This window comes from Vanessa atalanta, chromosome 26 (assembly GCF_905147765.1).
Source record: "Vanessa atalanta chromosome 26, ilVanAtal1.2, whole genome shotgun sequence".
In the NCBI taxonomy this organism is placed as follows: domain Eukaryota; kingdom Metazoa; phylum Arthropoda; class Insecta; order Lepidoptera; family Nymphalidae; genus Vanessa; species Vanessa atalanta.
This window is the reverse complement of record NC_061896.1, coordinates 8,068,336-8,085,899: the sequence shown is the minus strand read 5'-3', so window position 1 is coordinate 8,085,899 and position 17,564 is coordinate 8,068,336. Positions and strand designations below refer to the sequence as shown.

General features: G+C 38.9%; 2 protein-coding genes and 1 long non-coding RNA gene across 6 annotated transcripts in view; 1 reads left to right on the top strand and 2 right to left on the bottom strand.

Annotated features, from left to right (window-relative positions):
- LOC125074016 (putative serine protease K12H4.7) overlaps positions 1-4,991 on the top strand; it is a 47,799-nt gene extending 42,808 nt beyond the window's left edge. Inside the window, exons 9-11 of the mRNA XM_047685183.1 lie at positions 3,588-3,720; positions 4,198-4,395; positions 4,751-4,991. Of these exons, the coding sequence (XP_047541139.1) occupies positions 3,588-3,720; positions 4,198-4,395; positions 4,751-4,910 (491 nt within the window). The 3' untranslated portion in view covers positions 4,911-4,991. The remainder of the gene's footprint in view (positions 1-3,587; positions 3,721-4,197; positions 4,396-4,750) is intronic.
- A 2,451-nt stretch (positions 4,992-7,442) lies between these two features.
- LOC125074072 lies at positions 7,443-8,312 on the bottom strand. Its single transcript, XR_007120085.1, has 3 exons — positions 8,253-8,312; positions 8,029-8,081; positions 7,443-7,569 (listed from the first exon to the last, which is right to left on the bottom strand). It is a non-coding gene; the product is annotated as an uncharacterized LOC125074072 (long non-coding RNA).
- A 132-nt stretch (positions 8,313-8,444) lies between these two features.
- LOC125074071 (rho guanine nucleotide exchange factor 11) overlaps positions 8,445-17,564 on the bottom strand; it is a 162,953-nt gene continuing 153,833 nt past the window's right edge. For 3 of the 4 annotated variants that reach the window (XM_047685299.1, XM_047685300.1, XM_047685302.1), the window contains 14 exons: positions 12,813-12,916; positions 12,468-12,596; positions 11,895-12,136; positions 11,627-11,811; positions 11,201-11,374; positions 10,721-10,990; positions 10,497-10,610; positions 10,263-10,363; positions 9,828-10,041; positions 9,582-9,721; positions 9,358-9,498; positions 9,159-9,242; positions 8,874-9,044; positions 8,445-8,778 (listed from right to left, as the gene is read on the bottom strand). In XM_047685299.1, the coding sequence (XP_047541255.1) occupies positions 8,456-8,778; positions 8,874-9,044; positions 9,159-9,242; positions 9,358-9,498; positions 9,582-9,721; positions 9,828-10,041; positions 10,263-10,363; positions 10,497-10,610; positions 10,721-10,990; positions 11,201-11,374; positions 11,627-11,811; positions 11,895-12,136; positions 12,468-12,596; positions 12,813-12,916 (2,392 nt within the window). In that variant the 3' untranslated portion in view covers positions 8,445-8,455. The remainder of the gene's footprint in view (positions 8,779-8,873; positions 9,045-9,158; positions 9,243-9,357; positions 9,499-9,581; positions 9,722-9,827; positions 10,042-10,262; positions 10,364-10,496; positions 10,611-10,720; positions 10,991-11,200; positions 11,375-11,626; positions 11,812-11,894; positions 12,137-12,467; positions 12,597-12,812; positions 12,917-17,564) is intronic. The other variant, XM_047685301.1, reaches the window with a different exon arrangement.

Sequence of the window (17,564 nt, the reverse complement as noted above, 5' to 3'; positions counted from 1 at the left end):
ATAATTTTACAAATTTTAATTATAATTGTAAACGAAAGTTCGTATGTTTGAATCCAACCAGACAGCTTGCACAAACATGTCTCAAGGTCACACGAGGATAGCATAGACGTTATCTCAATATACCTACTGTCCGTCTCGACTCCGTTCGGGTAAAATAAAGATTTTAATTCGTGGTTTATTTTACTTAGTAAGATATAAACACTCACCAACAAAACTTAAGCTCACAATGTAGGGCTGGTCCACAAAAAAATATTATTTAAATAAACCATTATTATCACAGTTTAACGTAAAATACTATCTATATTATTTTATATTACACGAAAAATAAAGACATTAATTAAGGTTTAAAATAATAATCAACACCAAAATGTACGACTAATGATGTTGACAGCGTCCGCTCCACTTAGCTGAGACCCCGCGAGAGTTATAACTTTACGATAACTCCCAAAAATATTTATTTAAATTATATAATTTTGTAAAGGCACAATACGTAGTCATTAAATACGTATAGTAATTAACAAAATGTAACTTATATGTATATTTATACAGATAATATATAGCTTATCCAGCTGGAATAGTACACATTTCGAATAGTGAATTTTACAAAAAGGTGCTGCGTTACCGTAGTTACAGTCCCGAAAGGATACAAACTCACAAAATTTATATTATTGTACTTATAATATTAGTAAAGATATAATTCTTCTGCGTGTGATTGAATTGCCCTCCTTATAGGGTTTAAATTGGACGTAACGGGTGATGCTGAGTTCAGGTTTCAAGATTTTTTTAAATTATTAAATTTATAATTCGTTGGGATGAACAGCTTATCATTATATATGACTAACTTTTTTTAAGTGATTAAAACTAGTACATACAATATATTTAGAGATCAGAACTGCAGCAGTTTAAAGAAAATCTGCGAATTTATCTTAACGTAAATAAAACACCAAATGATACATATTGAAGTAAACTCACTCAGTTGAGCTTACAAATCCAAATACAACACAACGAACACTTTTAACAAATTACAAGTCGCGCCAATATCGACCTTACTTTTCGAGCCTAAAAAGAAAAAATAATGGCAGTTTTTCTCAGTTAGGCGCGCTTTTATTTTTTTTTATGAGTCCTAGTTGTGTCCTAGGAAAAGGAATCACCGAAATATATAATAATGATCTAAATAAGTATAACATTACTTACCTAATCTGTGAGTGCTGTTAATCTTTGACGGTTCTTCTGAATTGATTCCATGTTTAGATCCGGTAATATTACACGCATAATTCATTCTTGTTAATAAATTCAAAAGTGCCTACGAGAGTATCCCTGAATCAAGTTCATTTTAATCTTAACAAACTCAAGGAACTTTTAAAAATATGATTTAAAAATATATAATATTAATTACTTGATGGAATAATATTCATAAGATTTTAACTCCGTAGATTGCGGATTCAAACCCGGACAAGTACGTAGTACGGTTGAGTTTTCACGTGTAAAAATGTTGTTTATAATTCAACTCGCCCCCCGCGGTGAAGACGTTTAAGGTTCCCTTGAAAAGAGAGAGCCATTCGGTGGTGGAGCTATGGGACATAGAAAAGCTGTTACTATTAGTTCGGAAACTTACAGTCTACATAAAGAAATTTATCGTAAAAACTGTATCATTAATTAATTAAAACACATTTTAATTTTAAATAAATTGCAATATTTTTGGATAATCATCAACCTTTACTTTTTTAAAACACACTATGCATAGTATATACGAGTTGCGTGACAAAATCCACTCGAGGAAGGAATAATTAATAACAGTTTTCCAAAGCGTTAACCGCCTTCGCACGACTAAAATAAGGCTCTGCATGAACCGTTTACAATGTAATACGTATAACTCTATTGGTTTACAGAGAGCACGCCAAAAATGCTCACGGTCATATTTCACAAAAAACCTTCAATGAATTTACTCAACCTTCCTCTATCACTCCGTCGATTGGTAAAACGCGTTTGAAAATCTGCTCATTAATTTGTGGGTTATCACGTACTTACTGTACACATTAATTAATGTATTAATTGTTACTTCCGGGAAACCAAATTAGTGAGGTCACGAAAACGCCCGTGACGTCGATTAAACAGTACTACGAGCAGAAGCGCTCTGAACCTCACCGACTACGTTCTGAGCTGAGGTGCGATCTAATAAGAGGCACCTTCGCTGTACGCTGTAAAGGTCAACGGACAACAGTAAATAAGATACAGAAAAAAAAACATGGTCGGAAGTGGCCTCTAATAGTTATATTCGTAAGCATTATTGTTGTGCAGCATCATTGGGATCGCTAAATATGTGTTATATTAAGATTTTTTGTATAGCCCTTCTAGACTTCTTTGCTGCTTCATTGCTGCGGCAGAAATACGCTCGAACGGTTAAATCCATACAAAATTCTGTAACGGCTGCTCATAACAAACCAAGCCTTTAAAAACATGGTCTACAAATAATTATATTTTGTCCAATGTCCTTTTACACATTAACCATAAGTATAAATAAAACACATATAATAATAATATAACATATATATTGATAAAAGTTTGAAATAAATATAATCTCATTAATTCGTTCAGTTTTAATTAAGCACGACTATAAATAATAACATTTTTAAACGTTATTTTTACACCTTTATTTAAACGAAAACAGTGGGAGGCCAGCCAGTAATCACACGCTATTTTTAATTATATCTTTAACCCGTAACGTGAGTTAACGATCATCTGAGAATAATTTGCAGAAGTAATTCTGTCGGAAATACTTTTATTTTATTGTTTTAAATTCATTCTTCAATCAGTAACCACCGTAATATAAATAAAATTATTTCGAGAAGACTCTTGTATTGAATCCTCATTTTATAAATGTAAATCTGCTACCGGTTCGAAATATATACAAGATTATAGCAAGAATAAACTACCCTTTGCGTAATTATATTATATTCATTAATCATACACATTTTCTTTTCATTTATATACAATTTTCTATAATAGTAATTCTATATTTTGTAATTTTCATAAAGGGACCAAATTAAAGTAGGCGCTTCCCGCCGTCTGTACGCTTGAATCTCTTAACCTACGCAACGGATTTTAATGCGGTTTTCACAAGAGAAATTGTATCCGCCTGAACCCAGGACAGGTAGCTTTTTATTAAATATAGTGAACCGTAACTAAAACTGACAATCAAACAAAAGTAAATTATTCATGATATGATTATAAATATGAACATCAACACAAAAACAGACGCACGATCGCACGTAGGGCACATGAACATACTTACACCCGCAACAAACTAAATTATTTTGCACTTGAAAAGCAAGTTTCTTCTATGCTAGTTTTATTGTAACAGTAAAAGATATATTTATTACAACAACGGACAAAACGTCTTAAAATATGTATGGAAGAGGATTTATACGTGTGATACCAATTATTATTAGGGACAGTGATATTGTGATAGTGCTATCTATACACTTACAATAAAAAATAAATTCGGAAAATATTTCTTATGACCACATAGGTGTAATATGAATCAAATTTCATTAAAATATTATTTATATCGTATTTTTATGTTCCAGTGCGTCTCTGGACGTATCAAACGTGCGTGGAGTACGGTTGGTATCAGACCACAACCAGCAGAAACCAGCCGTTCCTCTCCGCTGTTCCTCTGGGCTACTTCCATCAGATGTGCAAGGATTTCTTCTCTTCAGCGTACGTTCATTTCATAGACCAGTTTTACGGACAGCGCAGCGGCGGTGACTTTGATATAAATTATTCCTCTAGTGTGGATAAAGTCTTAAGAAACTTCAGCCACGCAAACTAATCTCAAGGGCCCAAAAAAATAGTGGGCCATGAGGAACAAGTCTACGTAGTTATGTACCAAACCATAGATGCTTCATGTCATTCTGTTTATGTTTGAAGATTAAGTGAACCAATGTAACTTAAAGCATGCGCTATTTGACATCTCATGTGACAGAGACGCGTAGAAAGGTTTACACTTCTATACCGATACCAAATATAAAATACTAATGTCTATAGATGGAGGTGACCACTTGTAATTAAGAGAGCAAATTATCTGTCTGCCTAGCAGCTGTTCGTGTACTAACTACATCAATATTATGAATGTTCTAGTCGAAGCAACTTCACAAAAAGTAAAATTCAATGAGTGACCAAATGTTTTGTCAACAGCTTCGACGAATCCTTATTGCGTTCGGGTATAGAACGAACGAACAACTTATTCGCTGGCTTAACGCACATGCCTGACCACGTGGTGTCAGCGGTCGGTGGTCACGACCCGTGGTCGCCGATGGGACCGAACGCAACACACGCGACGAGATCGTCGCCTGTTCACGTTGTGCCTGGCGTGTCGCATTGCAGAGCTATTAGGTATGTGAATTTGAATTATAAATTCATATCTTATAAACCAAAAGTTACCACCATTTAATCTTTTTAATGTTACTAACGAAAATTCATTCTGTTTTTTATTTTTAAAAAATCTGAATAGTTCGATGAAAATTTTCTATTATTTATATCTTGAATATCACAGACGTTCGAAACAACGTCGATTTTCTAGGGTCTAATACCTATTATAGAGACGGCAGTCACCCGTTTCTTTGCCTACCTTTATATACCTATATATACTAACTTTATATAACAATAATTATTAACTCAGAGGATTAAGGTACATAGCTAATATATGGAAGCAGTAGAAAATATACAATTTCACATTATCAATTTCCAGAACTACTGAAAACAGCGAGACGACAGATTTGCAGAATACAAAACTCGACATCCTGCTTTACATGGAACATTTGATGACTGGTGTCAGAGACAGCGCCAGTGCGGCGACGCTGTCCCCCGTACTAGTGGCGGCGCTCACCAGCCTGTACATGGCTCTGTAATATCACTTATTAATTTAAAATCGAATTGTACAGACTATATAAAAGCAAAGTGAAAGTACTTTAATAAATATTTAAGAAATACGTTTTTTATTCTATTGTTGCTTTTACATTTTTCATTACCTAAGATTTTGATATTTAATATTTAGAATGTTTTTTAATTTAAGAATCACTAACTTAAAACGCGTGGACTCAGTATTTATTGATTTCTAGACAGGATATATAAAAATATTATAAAGATATACTTTACTGACATACTCTGTAATTAGAATGGTGGAAAATAGTGAATTTCTTGCCGGTTTTTCCCGGTAGAATCTACCTTTCGAACCGGTCGTAGATTTACATTTAATTCAACACTGTAACAGGACGATTCATCGCTTTTATGAGCCTACTCGAATAAAGATTATGATTAGTTTTTAAGTGTTTGAATGATCAATAGGAAATTAAAGATAATTGCAGTTAATTTCAAAGTAGCGGTAGACAGACCGTTCATTGAAGATATGTATAACTTTTGCGTTGGTTAGCTACCATCACATATCCTAATGCCAAACAGGAATATATTACACAAATGCTGTGTTCTAGTTTGGTGAGCCAGTATAACTGGCACAAGGGACGTAACGTCTTATTTCCAAGGCCATGTAAGCGATGGTTAATATTTCTTACTGTGACAATCTCTATGGGCGGTCTGACCACTTACCATCAGGTGTTCTATTTGCTCGTCCGCCTACCGATACCATAAAAAAAACGAACCTCTAAAATGCGAGCGATACTGCGAGCGAGAATTAATAGATTTTGTGATTTCATATAATATACCTCTTAATTCATATATATATAGGAATATAACAACACAATTGCCCTTCGATACTTACTATCCATTAGAGTTTCACTTGAAAGTAAACTACCTATACTGCCGCCACCATTTTTCCGCGAATCCATAATTAATGTTACAGATTGTTCAAGATCTCGACTAATTATCAAAATCAAATTATACTTTATTCAAGTAGGCTTTTAAATACAGAAGGTGTGACTTAACCAGAAAGCTATAAATAGTATGGCGTAGTTGAGGTATGTATCTAAAAATATTCTTAGATCCAACAGAGGTAAAGTTTTTTTAACAAGGTTTCTATGGTTATTGGAATATTGTCACTAGTTAGCGGATCGTTTTGTGCAATTATTTTAATTTTTAGTTTAAAAACAATACAACATGTGTGGAAGAATTTATATTTAATAGATTATTTTGGAACCATTCGTACAGCTAAAGATCTTCTTACGCTTGATTTATTATATTTGGACCGCGTACAAGCTAAAGTAACCATGTACCCATGTATCCAAAGCTGAGATATCATTCATGTATATTAAAAAAAGAAGCGGTCCCAAAGTTGACCCCTGTGGGACTCCACAAACATAAACAAAACGTTACCAATTTTTTACTTAAATATATTTAGTTTAGGAGATGGAATTAAAAGACACACATACAATGGCAATGTTTATTCTATGTTACATACTTAGGTACAGTGATATCTAACGTGTATAGTTTTGTTTATATACAGCTTGTTAATTATATAATTATACATTTAATATAAATTAACGTATTTTCAATACGATATACGGAAACATCAATTCCTATGATAAAAAGCTTATTCGAAAAATCACTACGCTGTTACACAAACTGTCGGAACCGGTCACCCGGTCAGCCGACCGTCGCCGGACTGAACGTCGCCTTACCGGATGTTAATTTTCTTTACTTGTTTGGTTTTTTCCTTCTATATAAATTAAACAGCTATGTATCAACTAATTACATACGTCTGTTAATATGGCATTAGCAAGGTACTAGGAATATTTAGGGCACTGTGGTACAAATCTACACTTAGCGTCTATATAAAATATCGTGTCTGTTTGTACAATACGTGGAATAACAGGACGGGCCCGCGGAACATTCTTATATATAAAACTATAACATAAAAATATATTCACTTTATATCATGATACATTTAAAAAGATCTAAAAATTATAATTTCGTAGAAAAACATTGACAAAACTTTATTGATATTACTTTTATATAAAATTGATTTAAAAAATTAAAGTTAAAATTTACTAAAAATAATCAAAATAAATAACTTAAAAGAAACTCTATAAGCCGTCCGACGGGCCGCCGTCTTACACTACATACGTATATTATTAACAATCAAAAAATACAGAATTTTATGTATATTGTCAAATAATACTTTTTATTTCAAAATAGCGCAACATACCGACATACAGCGAGACATTATTTACACTTATTTATACACGTATATAGAAACGCAAAATGATATATTATACAAGCGATCACATCAATTTACTTATGGAATACAAAAACGAAACAAAATATTTGATTTAATACTAAAAAATATTACAAACGGTAACGTTGCGATTACTGTTACAAAATATACAATATTAGTACGAGTTTAATATTCGACGAGACATCGAAACCGTTGGGTGGTCAGGCTGGGGCGATTTTGATGAAACTTCCAACAAAAATATAGATCGATTTTTGGGAAAAAATCTCGTTTTTTCGTCAAGTTTCGTTAAGCGTCATAGTTGGGTCGCGCCGGCGCAGGCGTCGCAGGGCGGCTCGGGTCCACAGCCGGCCGGGAGATCAACCCCCATTACTCGGTTGGTCCTGTTGGCAAGCAGAATATATTTATTTTATTTAAATAAGAGGGGAAATGACAAATGGGCCACCTAGTGGTGGGTCGATTGTCAATGAGCCACCGGTCTCGAGGTGTAAGGTGTTGTGTCTCATGTGCGTGTAGTTGGAGTTTGAGTTAGACACAAGGGGAGTCTTAAGCAAAGAGGATAATAGTACATTGACTGTTTAAGAAGTGATGTCATAGTACAGTTTTTGGTACAAAAACTTAATGCCATCAATTAGATCATTTGTGTGTTTACCTTAAATTTACAAAAGATACTGTAATTGCATGGTGATGGGATAAGCCGAATTCATCTGTTCGCAATGTTTTGTAGGCCTATTTTAATAAATATATTTATATACTAAAAACTTAAATAATATTAAATAATATTAAATTAAAAATATAGAATATTTTTTTTGCTGTAAATAGCACGCGTATTGCAAACTTACCTGTATCGACTGGTCAACTCCTTTAGGGAAGATCTCCTCCGTCATTTGAAATTCTGGAATGATACGAAACAAAAGTTAAGCTGCTGTTGCAAGTATTTTTTTTTTAACTTCGATGGAAAAAAGTGTTTCTTTAACTTGAACTCGTGTACTGAGTTTGTTTCATTCTCGTCCATCGTGCTCAAAACGAAAGAAGTGTGTGACGTGTGTGTGGGGGGGGGGTGCACCTCTCCGGTGGCGCGCGCAGTCGGCGCGGTCGCGCGCGGCGGCCAGCTCGGCCCGCAGCGCGCGCCGCTCGCGCTCCAGCGCCGGCAGCGCCGCCAGCAGCGCCGCCAGCGCCGCCTGCAGCCCGCACGCGTGCGCGCTCAGTCGCGCCGCCAGCGCCGCCGCCGCCGGGGAGCCCGCCGGCTCTACGCACACGCGAGCTTTATTATTTACGGTGTCGGATGTGGTCTTTAACGTTATAAATAATAACAGTATATCTAAAACATACAAAATCGTAAATGTTTTCCAAGATTTGTCTATAGCTATTATGGTCGAATTTGCGACCAGCGCGGCGGTACGCGAGCTGCGATAAAACATTATTACGTGTTAAAACCGACGTACCATAAACGGCCTCCAGCGCAGACTCGTTGGCCGACAGGTCGGTCAACATGTCGAAGGACGCGTCGGCCTCCAGGCTGTTATCGAATCTGTCCCTTGTGCGCGAGTTCTCTGCCTCGTCCGACTTTTCAATTTGGTGATCATTCGTATCTAAAATAAAAAAATATATATTTATAAGTATATCTCGAGACTACGAAGATGATTTCTAAGACTTGTAATATTGGGCATCGACGCGCGTGACTGACCTCCGAGTCGAGGCGCGGGCGAGGAGGGCGCGGGCGCGGGCGACGCGGGGGCGGCGGGGGCGGCGGGGGCCCTCCGGGCGCGGCACGAGTCGCAGCGGCCCGCCCGAGCCGACATGGCCCCCGCCTCGCTCACGTTGAGCGCGCCGCTAAGGGCCTCCGTCAACTGGTTCGCTGCGGAGAGGGATGAATAATTCATTGCAATGAAATAAGCAAACCACTCGAGCAAAAGGATAAAAACTTTTATTTCGATTCAATTACTATTTTAAGGATTTGTCGTTGATGTACCTTGCGCCTGCGCCGCCAGCAGCAGCTGGTGCAGGTCCGGTGACGTTTCCGTCTCGCGAGCCGTCTGCAGCTCGCCGCACACGTCTGGGGGGGAGCGGAGGCATATTAACATCGCACACATATAACAGAGACGATTTGAAATACACCGCAATACGAATGGCGAGGCATGCAAGTAGCAGCATCGGGGCGGCGGACTCACCGACGTGGCCCAGCGTGTCGGCGACGGCCAGCTCCGCCAGGTGCGCGAAGCTGTCGGGCGGCACGCCCAGCAGCTCGGCCACCACCAGGCTCTTGGCGCGCAGCGCGCGACGGATGGCCTCGTCCAGCCGCCGCAGGCGCTCTGTGGACAGCGGCGCGGTCAGCACGGGCGGGTGTGTGTGTGTGTGTGGGTGGGTGGGTGTGTGGGTTGTGTGGGGGGCTGACCGTGGTGCGAGAAGGCGCGCGTGGCGGTGTGCAGGGCGGGCGGCGCGGCGCGCACGCCGACGCAGGGCTCGAGCGCGGCGGGCGACGCGCTGTGCGTGCTGATGCGCCCCACTGCGCGCCGTTGTCTGGGGGGGACGCCGCTGTGTTAGTGGGAACTCTTTATTCACGCAGACTCGTAAATGAATAGATGCTTTTCAATGGCGAAATCCAAAGATTAATTCCAAGTCTATCTCGCTCGACACTCACTCGTGCCTCTCGTCCTCCTCCTCCTTGTCGACGGACGCGGAGCGCGTGTCCCGCTCCCGCTCCTCCTCCCGCTCCAGCGAGTGTTTGTCTCGCTCGCTCGCGTCGTCTCGCTCTACGGACGCCCTGTCCCGCTCGCTCTCGCAGGTCTCCTCTGGGGGGGCGCTGGACGTCGATTTCTCGGACGCGTCGGAGGGATTCCTTGACACGTTAATGCCTGGAGACCAAAAAAAAAGATTAATGAAATCGGTGAGTACAGTATTTTGGTGTGACTATTGATAAACAGAAATGAATATAGTCGGGTTTTTAATAATGAAACTACTAGATAGTGATGAAACTAAAAATAAAATACAATTTCTCAAATAAAAAAATTTACCTTTTCTCATCTGATTAATTATTTAGACAAAAATTAAAAATAAATGTACGCGACGCACTCACCGGAGTCGTCGGTGGAGCGAGTGTGCTGGTGGGCGGCGCTCAAAGCGGGCTTGGTCTCCGCCAGGCGCGCCAGCGGGGACTCCCGGATGTGCTTCTCCCAGCTGTTGTCAGTACGAAATGTATCAGTCACCAATCTCGCACACATACAAACTAGCGATTTCATTAGAAACATCAACGGTTCCGTACACGACTTCAATTCAACCCTAAGTATATAACCATAAAGTTCAAACTCACGTGCTATATTCGGCAGCCGTGTTGGCCGACAGCTCGTGCATTTGTATGGCGTTGATGTTCATCAGGAAAAACGTGTTCCGGACGGCCGCGTTCGGCCTGAACAGGACCTTATCCCTGTCGAGGTGACATATACCATGAGTTACGAGCGACACGGAAACGAAAGCTTGTAGACAAACATGCTCGTTTCATAATATCGTCGGCGCTGTTGGGTGAGGTGAGCGTACCACTTGATGATGGGCGACAGCAGCGCGGCGTGCGAGGGCTGCGCCAGCGGCCGCAGCACGAACTTGTCGCCCTCGCGCTGCAGCAGCACCAGGCTGTCCTCCAGCATGAGCGCCAGCACGCTGATCTTCTTGGTGTCGGTGCGCAGCAGCAGCTCCCCCTCGTGGCGCAGCGAGTGCGTCGTGAGGTCCAGGCGCCGCAGCTCGTCGCACTCCGCTCCCCCAGCGCCGCTCGGAATGCGCACCTCCAGCTTGCTCTGGATCGTGCGCAGGCTGCAAAAGCACATACGTTGAGATAGCTCATCGACAAACGATATTGCATTAGTGGCCTTGAGCCACGAGTCTTAAAACTAAGGCGGTCAGTTAGAAAAACTTATTCACCCCTAGCGAGGCCGAACAGCCTGAAGTAATTTAAGTAGCGCCTCAGATCTCTAAGATATACCGAATGACACTGGCGTTACACGGACTTGTCGAGACACTCACCGGTGCTCGTTCTCCGCCGTGCGGATGGCGGTGTCGACGCTGTGCAGCACGTCCTTGGCCACGTTGAGCGCCTTCCTCAGCTGGTTGATGTCCTCGAGACTGTCGCCGTCCGCGCTCTCGTCCTCGCTCGCCGTCTTAAGAATGCTCTCCAGCAGAAGTTGGTACTTTGTTAACCTGCACCACAGATACTATATGCGTTAGATCAGGTTTTACATAAGAAATAACTTAAAAGTTAACGTCGGTATCGTAAAATCACTTTAAGAATGAATAATGTCTTGAATTATGAAATGTATCTTTAATGATTATGAAGAAATAAGACACGGTAATGGTCCAAAAAATACTATATTTCTTGAAAAACGTTAGATACTCTTTCTCAAAATCATTATAAATTAATTTAATAGTGCTCTCTTTCCCTCTCGCTCCTACCTCTGCCACACGCAGGCCAGCAGGTCCTTAAGCTGCAGGCGTCCACAGCGCGGCAGCTGCTCCCGTCCCGTCAGGAACTGGTGCAGTTCCTTGTTCTTGCGCCTCCTCTCGCGCAACGCGTCCAGTGCCATGCGCTGACCGCGACAGAACTTGGAGAGACACGAGGCGTAGCCTGAGTCGCCGAGCTACAAACAGAGGCAAGTGTTAGCTTTAGCTCCCATGCTGTTCTCGTGCGGCGGGGGCGGGGCGGGCGCGGCGGCGGGCTCACCGTGTTGAGCAGCGCGTCGGCCACGGGGCGCAGGCGCACGACGTGGTCGGGCGCGCGGCCGCGCACGGCGCGCAGCTCGGCGTAGAGCCGCGAGTGGCGCTCGCGCACGCCCGGCAGGTTGGGGAACAGCGCGCGCAGCTCCTCCGCCGGCAGCAGCGCCGGCTGCCGCTCCAGCGGCTTCAGGAAGTCCACGCCCAGCACCTTGAGCCAGCGCACGTGCGAGCCCTCGGACACTATTAGCTCTGTGCGGGAAATTCGTGGTGACGTCGATTAAGCGATACACATAGATGTAAATATAAAATATTCAAATAAATGGTCACTGTCTTAACGATGAGATCGCTTTTATACATAAATTTGAAATTTGTAAAGAAGTGACACACTTTTGCAAGTATTTGCTGCCCCGTTAAAATTAACTTTCATTTGCTTTAGGGATTCCGGCTCACGCATATAAAAATAATTACAACTTTCAGAATTCTTGACTATATAGGTAATATTTCAAATAGTAGTGTTACTTGACAATAAAAATTATTGACCAAAAGCATTGACAGCACTGCGAAAAAATTCGATTCTCACCGTGAATGACCTCCTGTCGTTTCCTGATGGGAGCCGAGAGTACGATCGAGTCCCTGATGTGCGGCGGCAAGCTGTCCGACCACTGGGCGGCGAGGGGTTCCTCTTCCTCGGACCAGTCAGATTGGGAAGCTGTAATTAGATAATGATAAAAAACTATTTGTACCGACAAATTTAATTCATTATTGAACAGAAGTTATTACTTGCTTTCTTCGTTTTATTATCTCATTCATTATTTTATAATTTGAGTTTCAAATAACAGAAATTTTGAAGAAATATTATTTATATTTATTTTACATTTAAAAAATGTATTCTTTGATTTTCATACATATACATAGCTAGACAAACCTTGTTGTTCGGTAGCGACGGTGTTACTCTCATTACTTCTAGAAGAGAGACTGGAACTGCTTGAGCTACCCGATGGCGCAGTAGGCGCGCCTGGCTCGAGATCACTGCAAAAAAATAACAAAACATTATAGACATTGCAGACATTTAGACATGAATCAATAAAATGTTAAAAAATTATAATCTACATAAAAAAAAAACATTTTATAATGAAATATACATATATTGTTTCCATTAAAATACAACTTACAATTATTTACGTTTAAAGTCATAATAAGTGTTCTTTATTTAAATATATTCAATTACGCGGAGCTTCTCAAGGCGAATCATTTGAATAGGTCATAAACATAACAATATGGTCCTTCGAGCCGGATTTTAACTTTAACCGATTTAATGTAAACAAGGAGGGCAAATTGAAATACAATAAGAAATTAACATCGAAGTAACAAAGGACAATATTGCTCATTGCCTATAAAAGCTATTAGTGACCTATAAAGAAAATTTAACATCCTCTTAACCTGAATAATACGTCATAACTTTTTCGTAACGAAAACTTTTCAGTTCGCGGGCAAAGTACATAAAACGCATTACGGAATTATTAATAAACATAGCATACATAAACGTCTAATCCGACTTTAATTCGCATAAACGAACAGATGCTAGACGGCACGTTTCAAAGGTCGAAGGAAATGCAGTTCATAACACGCGAAGGAAGTTGTAAAACGCTCTAAAACTGGCGTCGCATTTATGAAAACGTACTCGACCATCAAACGAGTGTACGGGTTTTATTGACACAGCATTTAATTTTCGTGTGCTCAATTTGAAATTAATTTTGTTCTCTGTGATAAAGGAAAACATCGTGCAGATACGTCAAACATAATTCTGCCTAGTGAATGTATTAAGAATTATAGTTGATACGACGATTTCGAGATGACTGGGTCCGAGTATAAAATAATTGTTTTAAAAGATTAATCGGAAGCTGAATTAAATATCGTTTCTCTGATCGAAGCATCACGCAGAAATGGAGCCCGTAATGACACCTGCATAGTAATGATCGGAAACCTGGACTAAAGAACACAAACGAAAGGTTTCATTGAAAATAAATCATTTACATACAGTAATTAAACTTGTTATTCTATCAACATGAGATACGAATGACTGTTAATCTGTCAATAGTAGATCCCAAAACTCTAATCCCTAGATCGTCCCAGTAACGGGTCTAACTTATGAAACGCTAATTACAAAATGGGGCGAGTGTTTAATTATATCCTTCAACCCAATTAGTCATCACTTTGTCTTTCAGGTTTTTCAATTAAACATTTAGTCAATGTATGTCAGATGTATGACTTATAATTAATGTATTAAAATGTTGTAAATTTTTTTTTTTAATATTATTATATTGTTTTCAAATATAATAATAAATAATTAACATTACAGTTTATTTAAAAAAAGAGACGTATTTAAAAAGGTAAACAATAATTTCTCGATTTCCAGAATCTACATCAAACCCCACCCATCCGCCAGAACTACATATTCTATAGTCGAGGTGGAAAATAACTCGTCGCCGTTTTAATTGCACGTTCTCACTCAAAACTAATGGATTCTAAGGAAATTACACTTTTAAATACTGAGGAATATCAAACATTAGAATTTTATACTTCCATACGAAGTTATATACTACGCATATTCATACTAACCTTGACCTTTGAAATTAAACATAAAAGTAATTTGGTGATATGAGTAGAAAAAAATGTTTAGGTGAAATATTAATATCATTTCTATTACAAATATCAGAAGGGTCAAATTTCAAGCAAATTCGTCTAGCCATTTATGAGTGGTTCAGTCACAAACACCCTACATACATCCATTCAAATTTATTATAAGAATCTGATGTAAAATTTTAGTTCAACTAAAAATAATTAAACAATCAAGTTCAAAACACGAAAACGCTGCAGTTAGTTACAGAGATAAAAATAATTTATCATAATTGTCAGTCGACTTATGTCCGCGATAACGAACATCCGACAGCTACTGTTCACGAACAATTAAATCTCTTGAAATAAAAAAAAAGTATTTACAATACCGAAATTATCTACTTTAAATTGTTAGACGAGACAAATACTGAAACCGATACAACCAGCATGCGATGTTCTCCTGGCTGTTTTCTAGGGTCACTAGCCAGCTGCACGGTGCACAAGAGCGCGACACATAACTACAAAAGCTATTTTAAATATTATATGACTGGAGTAATCCATATACGTATGGCCAGATTTTTGTGTATAAACGAACGGACAATTTTAATGATTATATAAAATTTGTTTGACTTTAGTTTCGTGTTTGATGAGACGTCACAAGGGAAGATAAAAAGAGTAATTAATTGTTGCATATCAAAATTAAACCGGTAACCGATATTCGCTATCAACTCACCAAAAACAATAACATTAACGTAAAAATATATCGTGGAACAAATTTGACCTATTTCCGACATAAAACATGTTCACAAAACTCGGCAGTACCTCTCCGACATCGTCCTCCGCGCCAGCACGCCGACAGCTGGCGGCTGTCTCCCGGCCGGGAGCGACACATTCCGCGACACGCGGGGCGGCGCGGGCGCTTGAGTCGCCATGACTTACACTTAATCACACTTCTTAACACTTTTACATGTCACCAACACCTCCACTTTATCGATTCGTCACTGTTTATAGTTTATTCAATATGTCATATACAATATGAGTTGATTTAATAAGTTTAAATAGATGCTATATCTATAAAATTAAATTATTTATGCAATGAAGTCACAATAATTCCAATAAATGATCGAATAATTTTTTTTACTGTCAATATATAACGGCGTTAGTTTTTTTTATCAAATATTCTTAAAATATTTATCATAATAATTAATATTATCAAGAGAACGCAAACAAATATAAACATATATCATTTGTAATCCTTGTATCGAAAAATATAAATCGATTATAAATCGAATGTTCTGACTGCAACCAAATCTCCGCACAGGACGCGATAGAAAAGTGCAGACTAGACCCGAGAGCGATTATACGACGGCTTCATGTACATTCCGAGTCACGGATAACACTGTAACAATACTAACTCCATTCGCCCTGCCTGCCACTGAGAACTCGTCTAACGAAACCTGGGACATTATTATCCTTGTAATCACAAGAGCAACGGGCACATCGATGTAATTATTACACAATGGTCGAGAAACAACATCGGCCTGTCAGTCGGTTTGTTTCACGTGATTTTTTTCATTATCCGTTATATATTCTTGATAATTTATGTAGTCCGCGTTTGCGTTGCGTTTCGAAGATTTATTACTGATGCGTAAAAATATTTTAATGTATGTATTCATACTTTACGTAATATTGCAGTTTAGTTTACAGTCTTGACTCAGTGATTTTTAAATTTAGAACCGTCCGAGCTAATATATATTTTTAATCTGTTGCTTTGTATTTTTAATATTTTAACCTTAATCTATTCGCTACCTGCTCTACACCTACTAGCGTAACGTTATGTAGTCTTAATAAACTATCTATCTAGAATCAATTTATTTTTAATTTACACTTATCTCGACGTAAACGCGTTCAGAAATATTAATCTTTCGCCAAACATGGTACCTAAGAGGCTCTATCAGTTGCGCTTGTACCTTTATATGCCGAATCAAATTTAAAATCAAAATGCATAGTGCTGTTTCACAAATACTATACGATAATATAATCCGATAAGATGGATTTTTACCGTTTAGTACTGTACCCACCAGACTACATGTAATTCGTAACTTTATATAACAAAAAATATAATTAAAAACGAACAACATGTTCTTATAATGTGATTAAATTATGAAGCAAGCAACAATGTTGTTATATGATGTAATTAGCGGATGTCTCATTAAAATCATATGCTATTATATATTCTCTTTATATACTTCTGCCAACATTATTATATATTTTTAATCAAAAGATGGGTATCGTTGTCCGACAACATGTAATTATTGTGTAACGCTAAAGGCGGATTTAATCAATATTAACGCGGGATCTTACCCTCAATAGCCGTATGAGAAAAATAAAAACACTATTCAAATATAATCATCAAGCATAACTTTTTAAGTATGTATAGTACTAAACTAGTACTAAAGTATATACTCGGGTGAAACCAAAGCATTCCGAGCCACGCAAGGGCTTCCAAATACGTCCAACCATCTGCATCCCTCACCGCTGGGTGACGTCGCAAATACATATAAAAAACATCTTGTAAAAACCTATAACAAAATATACTAAATGTGTAATATCATTACAACAACATTACACATTAGCAGCCTGTAAATTTTTAACTGCTGGGCTAAGGCCTCATCTTTCTTTGAGGAGCATATTCCACCACGTTGTTCCAATGCGGGTTGGTGGAATACACATGTGGCAAAATTTTGTTGAAATTAGACACATGCAGGTTTCCTCGCGATGTTTTCCTTCACCGCCGAGCGCGAGATGAATTATAATTTATACAAATTAAGCACATGAAATTCAGTGGTGCTTGCCTGGGTTTAAACCCGAAATCATCGGTTAAGATGCACGCGTTCTAACCACTGGGCCATCAAATAAATCAATAATGCCTCGGTATCAATTAAATCAATACCCTACGTAATTAATCCCGTATATAGAGCTATATAATATTATAATTGTAGGCAATGCCTTAAGTACATGCTAATTGTAAAGACCTATGTAAGTTCCGGCTATACGACTT